Genomic DNA, 14,232 nt, shown 5'->3' with positions numbered 1-14,232 from the left:
CAGGTATTGTGAAGGACGTGGAGATGCTGGGAAATATCAAGAACAGTGACCACACAATGGTAAGGAGCAGGTTAAGGCTGTATCTGAAAAGGGAAGGGATGAAACTAGACAAAAGAAGAGGCCTGCAGCCAGTAAGAGGCATATCGCAGGAGTTTGGAGTAAGGATTCAGTACCGATTCGCGGTCTGGACCAGTGCGAGTGAAGATAGCTAAGACATACTAAACGACAAACAATTACAGTCGGCAGAAGGTGAGGAGGTGAGCCTAGAAACTGAACTGATAAACTATCTCAGAAAAAAAATTTCCTCATTGCGAAACGCAGTAATATGAACCCTAGAAACTAAACTGGAAAACTATCTCAGAAAAAGAACGATCTTATTGCGAAACAACAGAATATGAAGGTGTCAACAATGGCGGAACAACTGAAATTGGTGGTGTTGTCTAAATTAAATAACATAAATAAGTTTAGCGACATTCGTACCTGCGACATGGCAAGTTGGATGAAGCGTTAAAAAAAGGAGCGAGCTTGAATGCAATTAAGAAGCAGCTTGCTATTGGCAAAGATATAATGTATGCAACATTACGCACAACCTGGAGGAGGTAATGAAAGCGACCTAAAGTTTTATGCTGACTTGTACACCAGCAACGTCAGGCCAGAACACTTTTCTGTAAGGAATAATTTGACTTGGACAAGAAAGTGGGACAACAAAAAATCGGTGAAACTAGGTCAGTTGTACCTTTATCACTTTATCACTACCATGTCGTAAACTTTAGTAACATAATTGTTTGCGCGATTGCTATGCCGAGAAACTTGTGATTTCTCACATAAGACACCCCTTCGCCATTAATATACTGGGCATACGTGTCTACTCCAACTTCTCTTCATTCTTTCTTTTCTCTTTTTTGCCTATTTTCCCTTTCCCACGTCCAGGATAGCCAACAAGGCTCTAGCCAGGTTAACTTTCCTGCCTTCCTTCTACACCCTTCCTTCCTTCCTTGTTTGCGCAATTTTGGTTGGTGTGGCACGATAGAGTAAAATGCTATCGACCGAATTGTCAGAATTGTAAGTATGTCAGGCATTTTTATATCCATCTGAGACAGTGCTCATTTATCTTGTTTGAAAAAGGAATGCCACTTCAGGTGACACCCTTCAGTTAAACCTCATACAGAATATTTTTGTTTTGTTTTGACAACAGGGAAAGCGCGTAAGTGGTTACTAATGTCGAGAGTCATGGCAGCACAAATTAAATGACCAAAAAATTTGCGAAACACAAATTTAGTCCTGATTTTGTTTTGAAAGGTTTTCTTGCAAGCGAATTGATTGTATTTACGCCTGTCTTCCCTTCCCCAACCATAGCTGCATTTAATTTCAGACAGGTTTCTCGCAGCAATATTGCACATCTATATTGATACCTCCAAGCAGAACTACGTACCTTTTGGGCTGTGTCAGAGCTTGAAGCCAATATGTGACGTAAGGGCGGGTGGTACCCTAACATTAATTCTATAATACCACGCGTTGCAGTAGCCGAAATTGTATAATTACAATGAAAAACAACAAAAAGAAAATATCCGACGAAAGCACTGGACGCTCTGTGATCAAGTTTGGGTAAACAGCCACCGTTGATAAAACATGGGACAAGCCTTGATAAAGTTAGAGTGAGTAACCACCGCATCTACGACTGCTCCTATATAGTGGGATTTCAGAATATTCTTCAAAGTGAATTATACCGTAGCAGCCTGAAAATTGTGCTTCCGTGAATGCAGGTATGCAAATCTTATAACCTAGGAAATTTAGGGAACTACTGACGTCACACGCATTGTTTTTTTTTTTTTTTTAACTTCTTGAGTTAAGGCAGAATAACGAAAGTGCCGTGCTTACCCTACGTATCGAAGCTGACACGGTACTTTTGAATGCATTTGGACTGCAGTTGTCATGACTAAATATCCGAGGACCTTTGTCATAGGTTATCTGTGGGTGAGGTAAACTCATCTTCGCTAAGACTCACAAGTGAGTAGATCACCGCTCTGCTTCGTGGTAAGCAACCACAGCAGGCGCGGGTGCAGTTGTAATCTAGAGAAAAAAAACAGCTTTTGTTGCAATGCGTAGGACTGACTCGAGGGGTTCGTTGCTGACCAGCATCTTTCTGCCGTCATGCCACGTCAAGCGATAGTCGATTTCAGCGGCTTTTGTGTGTTCCAAGCATAGTAGGCGTCTTTATTTTTGTGATCAGGTGGTCGTAAAACCGAATTCATGACACCGTTTCCCTTAATTGTTTAGCTGTTTACGACCAGTTTTCGTTCATCTTCTTGGAGGCAAAGCGCACTAATAAGGGTGAGTCTGGTAAGGTCTTGCTGGTCATGAGTTTCTTGTTCAGTGAGAGTACGCTCTAAAGCCATCCCGTGGTTCAGCTTGACTATAATGCGCTCGACTGACCAATTCACGCCGCCAGTTCACGCCGCCAACCAAGCGGTATGGATTGGTCTGTCAATTTACAGCAACATTTACAACTCTTGACTCAAAGACGTGCCATGTGGATGCGAATGCTGAATGCCATAAATTAATACAACGCTGAATGTCATGCTTGCATTGAGTGACGCCACAGCGCAGACCGAACTTCCGAGGAAAACTGTATGCCCGAAATCGTCATCCGCCGAAATTTAATTGTTGGCTGCATGGATTGGTCAATTGAGTGCATTGGGGTGAAACTCAACCACGGGAAGGCTTTACAGTGTATGTATGTGCGGGTTTGTTTCGAGGCACAAATGCGACTAGTTGAATGAGAGAAGGCCGCACGAGGGACCCTGCAACCTGCTATGCATACAAGTTCTCAATTTTGCTGATAAGCCAGCTCATATACCTCCAGGTTTCGCGGAGGGCCATAATGCTGCAGGTTTATCCACCTCGTGTGCAATGCTGGAAAGTTCTTCAACGCGCAAGATGCCTTTTGAAAGGCCGCACGATGTGCTTTTTACGCATGCGGGTTTCTGGCCTACGAGACAAGCGGTAAACTGAGCTATCTCTTCAGGGCTGCAGAGGAGTGAAGTTCATCCGGCACCTGAGCCGTGTTTCTGCCTTGCAAGATACTGTTGGTTTGGAGTGGAAGAGTCTAACAAAGAGTACTGTGACAAGGTGAGCTACGGTTTCCAGTGCGCCGTACCTTGTTCATTTTCTATGCAATAAAGCTGGTTGGGACCGGGATATTTAACTTCGCACTCTTTCAAGATTTCTCATTTTTACTAGCAATTTGGACCACGATGTTTAATTTTCTAAGGGGGGAATATATGTCGCTAACCTCGTAGTCCTTCCTCCGATGACGATGATGATGATGACGACGACGGCGATGATGATGATTGCTATTGGTTTCCCCTTTGTAGCGGGGTGATGACGTGTCATCTTACTAAAAAGGACTAATATGCCTATGTTTTACACTCTTAGTTTAATACTAGCGCTGCTTAGGGCAGGCACAAAAAGCTTATTAGGCACGAAATACTTTTTTTTTTTGTTACGGGTGGTAACTGTCCTAGGCAATATTCCCCTCTCTGGTTTTCGTCCACCAGCAATCTCTTTTCGTCCCCTCGACAGCCTTGAAGTTAACTTCCTCTGTGCTACCCATAAATCCTAGGGCTTCTGGAAGCCGAATATTTCCCTCATGTAGATTTGGATGGATACCCTCGCATTCTAACACAATGTGCCGCATAGTTTCCGTTTCTTTCCCGCAGACCGCGCATACCCCATCATATTGTGAATACTTCCCCACAAAGCTCGCAAGCAACCTGCTCTAGCCTCTAGCCTCCCTCCCTCCCTCCCGTCCCGCCTGGCTGCCTGCCTCCCTCCCTCCTTCCTTCCTTCCTTCCTTCCTTCCTTCCTTCCTTCCTTCCTTCCTTCCTTCCTTCCTTCCTTTCTTCCTTCCTATCTCCCTCCATTTTTTCTGTCATCCCTTAATTCTTTCCTCCCCCTCCCTCCCTCCCTCCCTCCTTCCCTCCCTCCCTCCTTTCGTTCATTCATTGATTCATCCGTTCGTTCGTTCGTTCGGCACTAAAGTCTTATCAGACTACGTGACCATACTCACTTTCGGCAACATTGAAACAGAGGAAAGTGCCAATTAATTTGTACAAAATCTTTCCCCTCGGCTTGATTTTGTTACTCTCGGGACGAAATTTCGCTCTGAGCGTCCTTGTTATGCGTACCATTTTTATGAAAGATCATAAAGGTGGCGCTAAGGCAAGCTACCTTTCCTTCTTGTGTGTGTAGCCCTCTGTATTGTACAGTCTTTGTCAGAATTTTGTGGGCCACGGCGACCGTGGCAGGAGCAGGCGCGCGGCCGAGCAGGGGCGCGGCGCTTGCCGCAGTCGTCTGGTTGCGCGGCTAATGAGAGCGAGGGGAACTTTTGCTCTTGCTTTTGTAGTGTGTCCGGCGCGACAAGTGACTGCGATGAAGCGAAGTGCACCTGCTCTGAGAAACCGGCCCCGCTGCACTTACCGCTCCAGCCATACTACCGAAGGAAGCGCGAAAGTTCCCCTCACTCTCTTTAGCCGCACAACCAACTTTTGAAAAGGTCTAAAGGATGGAGGTGGTGTTGGGCCAGCCCAAATATGGCCAATACATATTGGACGCGTGATGCAAGTGGCCAAGAATTTATAAAGCGTCTTTTTTTTTTCTGTGGTAAATGCAATAGGAATGACAAATGTAAGGCAAGTTCTCCTTTCGCGCTATTTTTATCTTTGAGTAAAAATATTATTTTCAAGTAAAAAGAGTTTTGCTGACTCCAAGACGTTGGCAAGCGCGTGAATAGTTTGTAGGCTTCTCATCTTTCTTTTTTTTTACATTGAAAAAAGTGGCGGATATTACTGCCTATGCGGTTAGCTTAAACATGTGATGGCGACGGCGGTACAGCGCCCTGGTGTAGCAGAGAAACCCCGAGCGAGCGCATCCCTGCGCCTGGCGGAGCGCCCTGCAAGTCGCCGGAGAAGCGCGAGCTTCACGGGACTAAGCCACCTTAACGAGACAGGTTCCGCAACCTTCGTCACAGGCCGCTCCGGACTTGTTTCGGCGACTCTCCGCCAGGTGCAAACGTCGTCTGCTCGGAGGTACTTTGAACGGCGGTACCTAGCGCTCTCTGTGATTACGAAGCTAAAAATTTCACCATGGTGATTTTGAGAGCATAGACTACTTATTTGGACAAAGAAAAATTTGAGTGCAGTTGGCCTTTAAGCAATTTATTATTTATGATCGATGTAGTTTACAATCTCATTAGAGTTTGGGTTTGGGCTAGTTGGTAGCGGTAATCCATGACTTCGTGTAGCGCCAACAAAACGACAAGGACGAAGGGGGTGACGGGAACAAGCGCTAACGTTTAACTGAGTTTATTGAAGAAATGCGTGAATTTAAAAACACTTATCAAAAGAAACAAAGATAGGAAAGAACAGAAAAAACAGCTCATGACAAAATTTGCTCACAAAAATAACACTGTGACGTCGAGCAAAAGGCAGCACGAGGCAGGTGGCACCCACCGCCCACTCAGATAGCCAATCTCCTTATCCGATATGGCCACGGGTGGCGCGGACACGCAACGATCCCCCAGGCGTGCTATTTCGGCAGCCTCGATTATTTCTCTTGTCTTCTGGTTGGCGTGACGAGCGATGACGGCACAACTGTCGAAGAAGGGCGTACAACAGCAATCGCGGCAATGAATGCCCAAGAGGCCCTTGACAACCTTATTAACATTGTAGTCATGCTCACGCAGTCGGTCGTTCAGGCACCGACCTTTTTGGCCGACATATACTTTACGGCACTTCAGGTGAATGGCGTACACAACGTTCCCCATGCATGGAACGAACGGCTTTTTGTGGTTCTTGTCACACATTGGCTGCCGGGGAGCTGCGCCGTCATTTATGCGGCAAAGGCTTAACAATTTCCTTGGGGCGGAAAACACAACATTCACCTCGGCCTTCGCACCAATCTTCTTCATATTTTGATAAGACTGCTTATGTTGCCCCTGAGAAAAGTCCTCCTATCAATGCATTTGTGTTGAATAGAGAAGCCAATTTTAAAGGAGCTAGGAATACGGTAGTTAAACGCTCTATACAGCGACTTGGTCTTTGTAAACTTGGCTTTCCCACATCGCTCTTAAACACTGCAGTGAGGTCTCACAGCAGCAAATAGGGCCCTGCGTAAATGCGATGGATGCGGCCAGAATTCTTACGCAACTTCCTCATGGAAGTTTCTCTCAAGGTTTTTTTCAGTGTAGGAACATTTGCGTCAAGGCGCCAATGATGTTTTTATTTATGTGCCACGCCCCTTAAATTTATACGCTTGTTCGTACAAGTGGTATTATAATACCTAACACCTGTCCGATTCCTGCGCAATTAAGTCACATCATTCGTGCTGTGTTAGATTCGGATATGATTGTTTTCATAGTTTTGATAGTCGGAGGCGTGGCTCTGGCGAGATTAACAGAATGTAAATGCAAGATCTGGTGAGCTCAGGTTGGAATGTGACACAACCATCGTTCGTCAAGCAAGGGTCACTACGTTGGATGCCCTTTATAGTTGTATTTCCGCGAGGGTCCTTATGACCACTACTTTACGCAAGGTTATTGGCATTGAAATGTAACTGGTAAACGTTGGTGCTTGGGCGAGTTGGTGTTCCATGTGTGTCTCGCTCTCCTCGACGTCATTGTTTGTTGCTTGCACTGTGAATTCAAGAATATGGCATTGAAACCTGCACATAGAAAAGTTACTACCCTTGATAAATATTTCACAGCTTCTTTAAAATCCTCAATGAATTCACAATCCCAAACACTATTGATCCGCCGGGCAGGGCAAATTATTAATGTATTTAAATATTGGTGCATACTAAAAATATTTTGGCCGTAGTGCATTTCAGAATTCTCACAATGGTTTTACTACTGTAGCAGTAGTAGTAGTAGCTAATTTTTTTTTTTCAAATAAAGAACGAAGGTATGCCGAGAGACGCGTGTCTATGGTAACAACAGGCAACACCTTATTTTAACACAGCTAGATTTGCAACAAGCGTACCGATTCTGCTTTTTTGATATGTGTATATGTATTTTTCTATTACTTAGGTAACAAGCGCCTTTGGAATGGTGCATCTCCTCAGTGTATGCGGCTTCGTCATCGTGCAAGGAACTGCCTTCGGTCTCGTGAAGCTGGATGATGCTCAAAGGAAAGAGTTTGCGGATGGGCACGCGATGAAATTATTAGGGACTGTCAGGTGGAAGCCCACATATTGCGTCGAAGCTACGGCTACGGTGCTGTCACAGGACGAGGAAGCAGAACTCGCGTGTGATACTGCCAAGTCAACGTGGTCGACGGACCCTTCCGAGCCTATGAATTTCGTAGTTCTCGGAAGCACAGGCTCTGCGGTTGAGACCCCTAGTGCACCGAGGCCTGACATGGACGAGATTTGGCAGAGGGTCGTGCGAGATACATGGCATCTTCGGTCAACACGGGTCGCAAACGCCGTAGTGCGAGAAGCTGGAGGAGTCCGCCTAATTTTGCTCGACAGAGCAATCTCTTTTAAGACAATGTTCGCCGGCTACTACCAGCCCTACGTGCCAAAGTAAGTCTTCTGTTAAAGATAACAGGAATAATTAGAACATACAGCGTTCAGCGTAACACTAGGGAAGGTTTAGAACGGTAAAATGAAATCTTCGCCAGCGAAGTGAAAAAAATCACTGATGGTGTGGATAACCCGATCGAATACTTTAGCAAATATAAGATGAAATTAACTTCCTAGTAAGCAACTCTAGAGATTCTTTAACTGCGAGGTTGTTAGCGCCAAAACTCGGAAAGCCGCAGCTTCTAGGAAAGTTTCGTAAGTGTGTAAGTGTTTTCGATGTTTTAAGTGGAAAGAGTTTCTTGCAATACTAAGAGACTCTATGTTTAAATGGAGCACTCCTAAATCGCACTGGCTGGTGGAGCGCCTAATTCATTCGGCGCGCCTCGGAACGCCTCACACGCGGGTTCGATTCCCTGCCGCGGCGGCCGCTTTTCCGGTGGAGGCGAAAAGCGAAAACGCCCGTGTGTTCGAAATTTAGGCGCACGTTAAAGATCCCCATGAGGTCAAAATTAATCCGGAGCCCTCCACTACGGCGTGCCTCATCGCCTGTGAAGCGTCGGCATGTTAAACCCTACAATCAATCAATCAATCAATCAATCAATCAATCAATCAATCAATCAATCAATCAATCAATCAATCAATCAATCAATAAATAAATAAATAAATAAATAAATAAATAAATAAATAAATAAATAAATAAATAAATAAATAAATCAATAACGCCTCACCGTATCACTTCGCGCACACGCAGCTGCCGCTGCAGTTCTTAACGTGCGGTCTAGGATGCCATTAACAATGCCCGAATGCTTTCTGCCGTCTTTCGAATGCTAAGGCCCTATTCTCGACTTCGTGAATTCTAAATTCTCCGTTAATTCATGAATTCACTAGAAGCTTTGTCTGATTGGATTTTAATTTTGCCCACGCGTGCTTGCGGCTGACAAAGCAGATGGGTGTGCTTTCGTCATTTTGACGTTTCATGGCGTTTACTGAAGTAAACGTCATGAACGTCAGGCAAACGTCAGGCAAATGTCAGGCAACGTCAGGCAAACGTCATAAACGTCAAACAAACTTTAAAACTGGCGGCATGCCGCCAGTTTTAAAGTTTGCCTTATTTCTCTCTACTGAAAGCGCATAATTCATTGATTGTGGGGTTTAACGCGCCGACGCTGCCAAGGCGATGAGGCGCGCCGTTGTGGAGGGCTCCGGATTAAGGCCCGTTCCCACTTTCGACGAAAGCAAGCGGAAGCGACGGGAATTCCGTCGCTTTGTCGCGCGGCGATCGTTTTTGTCGAATGGTCGGAACCGATTTTCGTCACGTGACAGAATTCCCGTCGCTTTCGCTCGCTTTCGTCGCAAGTGGGAACGGGCTGTTAATTTTGACCACCTGGGCATCTTTCACGTGCGCCAAAATCTCGAACACAGGGGTTCTTTCGCTTTTCGCTTCCATCAGAAAAGCGACCGCCGCGACCGGAAATCGAAGCCGCGTCTTTGGGCTCAGCAGCACAACGCCATAGCCACTGAGCCACCGCGGCGGGTTGAAAGCGCGTAATTCTTGACCGGCATTGAAAAACTAGACGAAATGCAGCAGACGTGACAGCATAGACCTTTCATTGCTATTCGACAAGAATATGGCTTGTAGGTCACGTCCTCTGTGTGATTGGCTGAGAAGGCGTGACGTAATATAAACAGTTGGCGGGAGCTTGTACGTCACACATTGGCCACTTCAGCCCGCGCAAAAGTGACGTGATGTTACGTAACAGTTCGCAAATGGCGGCTGCCATCAACGTGAAATAGTGCAAAAAATTTCACCGACCTTCGGCGCCGTGAAATCCCCGTGAATTTGGAACGGGTGCATAACAATGCCGGAGCATACCGATGCCGTCGATTCGCTCATTCCTCAAGCTTGAACTCAATCAGCGCAGCAATAAATAAAAGTCAGGTGTCTTCGCTATTTCTTTCTTGAATTCGGTCATGTGACCGTCCTGCTTACTAGGAGGAGTGGGGAGAAATGTCATGCGTTGGGTGCTTTGTAATGGTACTGCCCTCTTGTGTTGCGTTACGCCAAACAAATAACTGCAATTTTATTGCCAAACATAAAAACAAAATATGGCTCGTTATTATTATGCTCCGTCATCGCTGACTTGGAAACAGTCGAAACTATTATTTCTTTCGCTAGAAAACAGTTTTAAACCGCGCGTCTTGCGAAACTGCGTCTGCTGCAAATTCACGGGGATTTGACGGCGGCGAAGGTCGCTGAATTTTTTTGCCCTTTTACACGGCTACGACGGCCGCCATTTGCAAGCTGTTACGTAACAACACTTCACTTTTCCTCAGGCTGAAGTTGCCAATGTGTGACGTAAGCGTTCCCGCCAACTGTTTATATTACGTTGCGCCTTTTCAGCCAATCACAGCGAGGGTGCGACATACAAGCCGTATTGGTGTTGAATAGAAAAGACAGGCGTACGTTGTCATGTCCGCTGCATTTCGTCTAGTTTTTATTGCCGGCCAAGAATTATGCTCTTTCAGTTGGGAGAAACAAGGCAAAGTTTAGAACTGGTGCCAGTAAACGTCATGAAACGTCAAAATGACGAAAGTACACACAACCGCTTTGTCGACCTGAAGTAAGTGACCAAAGTGAAAGCCAGTCAGGCAAAGCTTCCGGTGAATTCGCAGTTCACGGTGAATTTACGGCGTCGAGAATAGGGGCCACTTTCCGCGTGATACCACCGATGGTCACGGCTGTCTTTTTCTCTGGTCACGTAACTTGTAACATAGCAGCAGACGATACCGTGGCGGCGGTGACGGTCGGAAAGGTAATAACGCAACAATTCAACTATGCTCAACTATGCTACTCAACTATGCTCAACTCAGCTCAACCATGCTACTAAAAGCGATTGAAAAAAAATGAATAGATACTGCAAAAAGATTGTGCGATGTTATTTACTCACGCATGCCTTTCGCCATGTCTTTCGCTTGCTTTTGGATCAGCCGTACTTGATTGCCTTGTGGTGTGGACGCCAATTTTAACCCTGAGAAGTGTCTTTCTTTTGCCAGCCTCAGCTGCCGTTCTAATTTTTATAATACCTGTCAAGTATTTTTCCATCTTTTATGCGCTATATATCTGATATCTTGGTAGGGATTTTTGTAAGCTAAGCGTCAAATTACATTGCATGTCGTCAGAGCTATGCGTGCACACGTTACTGATTGCTTGCGTTTTGCTTACGCAAGGAACATGGCGAATTCACAGATAATTCACGAAGTCGATAATACGGCCCCTATAATATTTTTTTTTCTATTTTTAGGAAATTTTGTCATAGGGGTAGAAGAGAGGAAAAGCTTCGGTGTCTTGCCTATTGTAGACGATCTACGACTTTGCGTGCGAACAATTTCGGCTAGCTTCAGTCATTTAAAAGCGACCTCTTTAACGCTATACGTGGGAAATCACAAATAGTCAGTGAGGCTTGTGTCCTTCAAAAACTGGAGGATTAGGCGCAAAATGTCTCTCTGGGTAATTAATGGCTTTTAGCGAATATGACGTCGTCCAAAGATCCATTAGGCTAGCAGCAGCCAAATAGAAAAGGGGTCAGTTGGTTGCCGTTGAGGACGCGACAGGGCAGAAACAAACAGGACGGAAACAGGCGCTGACAGTGCTGTTCCTGTTCCTTCTGTGGACACAAAGAAGGCGTCAATACGTTTGTTCGCGAGGGGTGGTTTGGTCACGAAGAAAGCGGACGAGAAAAAAGTGAGAGCGCTTTGTTGATAGCGGTTTTAAAGCGGAGCTTTCACCCTCCCACTGATGTCGTCTGTAGTCCACCCAAAGCGCACTGCAGGAAAGCCAGCTTTCTGTAACGATGATGATGATCATGGGCGAAGTGAAGTAAAATGAAACTGCTTCCCGTGGGTGGAATGGAACCTGGGTCCTTCGCGTTATGAAGCCGACGTCTAATCGCATTGCGCCGTTCCGGCATGGTCGAAGCAGTTTGGATTTGGAGAGGGGTGCGTGGACGAGCAAAATTAGACAGAAAATGCACCTCTCCGTCTAACGACCACTGTGGTTGAACGCTAGATACAGCCATGGAGTTCCCGTGCCAGTAAATCACTAGAGAGCACAGGCTCAGTGCAGTGAACCGTCCCGATAAGAAACAGGTGTTCGCATTGAGAGCGCACAGTCTCACGTCATGCTTTATACAACACACAACATACAAGAAACTCTACACAAGTATACAATTCGCTTCTAGGTTGGTTCGTTTTGTGTTGGACTTATTTTTGAAAGCTTCCCGTTTCCTCATTGTTGTCGTTTTCGACAGAAGGGTAGTTAATTTTTTTTTAATTAGCGTTTTTAGCGCCGAAGCTACACCTGGGCTATGAGGCGCGCTGTAGTGGGGGACCACGGATTAATTTGACCGCCTGTGTATCTTTAACGTGCGCCGAAATCTCAAAACGGGCATTTTCTTTTCCGCCTCCACCATAAAAAACGGCCACTGCGGGCGGTATCGATCTCGCATCCTCGTGACCTGTAGCGCAACGCCTTAACCACTGAGCCACTGGGGCGGGTTGACTGGCAGCGCCCGTTCTGTCCACTTTACGTCCTGGTTGTCTTTGTGCTGCAGCGTCAGGAACCACCTGAGCGAATTACTTGAACATCAGAAAGTTAACAGCTGACGTTAGACGGGTTGCCACCACCGTGAACGAGTGTTATTCATCCTGTCGTCGAAAAATTACGGTTTTTAGATCTCTATTCACGGAACGCGTGAGCCATACAGAAAATCGTTGTGAGGTACGCAGAATCGCACGAAAGATCGCAGCGTGAGACGGGCAGCGCGTGCCGGGAAAGGGAGACATTAGCGCCAGAGGAGGGTTCTGAGAAAGGGCGAGGGAGTGCACGTGGAGAAAGTCCGCTGCCGCACGTGCAGTACGAGCCGCCTAGAGAGGTGAAGGCACCGACGGGGCCGAACAGGTGGCTCTCCTGGCGATGGCGAGCGAGCGAAACGAGCTTTGGAGGGTGCTGACCAGAGGGCTGATCAAGTGGTGAAGGGCGCGGCCGCAAAGTTCAGCGGAAAGTTACACAACACATCAATGGCGTACACAAGAGTTGAATTGGGAGAAGGGGGGCATAAAAGAGAAAGGGAAAGCATGAAAAGACGGAAAAGTGAAAAAAAAAAAACCCAACAAAACAAAACAAAATAAAAAGTAAAAGCAAGGTATATACATAAATTAAAAATACGAAGACTTCGAGATGGCGTCGTACTGTACGTAACTGTCCCATTGTTTTTTGTCCACTTTTCCCCCTCTGAAACTGCATAATGACTGATATTCATGGTAAGAACATACATCCAAGCCGCATGTGGTTGGTGCGTAGCTATCCAAACAAGAACAGTTATCGGTAGTCATTATTTGTTGGCAGGCAGAGTTGTTATTTTAGTTTTTCGTCCCCCCCCCCCCCCCCCGAGGGCCGAAAATTTCGGGGAGGGAGGGGGCGATAATTTTATTGTATCCCTGGAGTTGTTATCGTGAAGAGGCAAAAACAAAATGTCGCACTAGATCTATCTTTATTGACTTTTTTTCTCTCTCTTTTGTCTCTTTTTAATCAGATACAAACGGTGCCTCTATTTTGCGTCGAAAGATGGGTGTAAGAGAGGAGACACATGCAGCTATGACCACTACTGATGTGAAGGGAACCAGCGACTGCAAACAGGAGCGAACGTCTCGCCTCCACCCTGCGGGATTCCCCCGTCACTTTCACCATGGATCAATGCCGATACTGAACAGCTCTTAATTGGCTTTGAATGTTTCTTAATCGAGACCGAATCGGATGGGGGTGCTAAATATCAGGAGTTATCTGCGAGTGTGAGAGGTTTCTCGCAGTTAGACTTAAATGACTAAAGGAATACTGGAAACAAGAAGCAGGTTCGTTTCGAACGAAAGGCTTATCTTCCAGTGTCCCTTTCAGCGTGTACTTATGGAGAAAAGATGCCTTGATTGTCCATAAATCGCAAGTAAACAACGTGCTTCTCTTTCTCATTTGCATCACAGTGATTCGATGACGCAAACTGGCTGCTGTTTGCATCACGATCAATCGGAAGCGAGTGAGGTCTTCAGTTTTGGTCAAGTCCGTCGTGGCCTGCTAAGCCCCGCCTACTTCAGTACTACTTAAAAACTTAAAAAAAAAAGCCTACATAAAAAACTTTTGTCTCTTTACTGAGCATGAGCATGAATTCATTTTTTTATACCGTGAAGGCCGGCTGCAACAGCCAGTAGAGTACAGTTGGTACAATCCTCTCGTAGGCCTTGCTGTCTGTACACATTGACCCTTAAGTGAAACCTGCATTATGATGCGAAAAGAGTTTAGTGATTCGCTGAATAAGTTTGCTGTGTTGTTCCGCATTACCTGAGCGCTTGGAACCGAACAAACAGCGCCTAATAATTCTTGGGCTCAGCCCTATGCAAACGCCCTGGGTCTAAGCACTGCATGCGTTTTGTTGCTGTAGGATACCCTTTACGAAAACGCGCTTGCATTCGAAGGAAGCAGCTCATTTGAACCCCGTTCTTCGCAACACTGTAGGAATACAAGGGAAACATTTTTTAAATGATGCGTTCTGACTTTTGCAGATGGGCGGTTTATAGCGTCACGCTTTGAGTACAATTGCGGAA

The 14,232-nt window shown here is 45.9% G+C and overlaps 1 protein-coding gene across 3 annotated transcripts in view; it reads left to right on the top strand.

Moving 5' to 3' along the window:
* LOC144155622 (2',3'-cyclic-nucleotide 3'-phosphodiesterase-like) overlaps positions 1 to 13,427 on the top strand; it is a 44,971-nt gene extending 31,544 nt beyond the window's left edge. For all 3 annotated transcript variants that reach the window (XM_077687180.1, XM_077687182.1, XM_077687181.1), the window contains exons 5-7: positions 3,026 to 3,129; positions 7,085 to 7,581; positions 13,173 to 13,427. In XM_077687180.1, the coding sequence (XP_077543306.1) occupies positions 3,026 to 3,129; positions 7,085 to 7,581; positions 13,173 to 13,248 (677 nt within the window). In that variant the 3' untranslated portion in view covers positions 13,249 to 13,427. The remainder of the gene's footprint in view (positions 1 to 3,025; positions 3,130 to 7,084; positions 7,582 to 13,172) is intronic.
* The last annotated feature ends 805 nt before the right edge of the window (positions 13,428 to 14,232 follow it).

This window comes from Haemaphysalis longicornis, unplaced genomic scaffold, assembly GCF_048455015.1.
Source record: "Haemaphysalis longicornis isolate Haplotype H1 unplaced genomic scaffold, Haemaphysalis longicornis Haplotype H1 scaffold_1, whole genome shotgun sequence".
Taxonomy (NCBI): Eukaryota; Metazoa; Arthropoda; class Arachnida; order Ixodida; family Ixodidae; genus Haemaphysalis; species Haemaphysalis longicornis.
The sequence above is the reverse complement of the archived record's forward strand: the minus strand, read 5'-3'. Positions and strand labels throughout refer to the sequence as shown.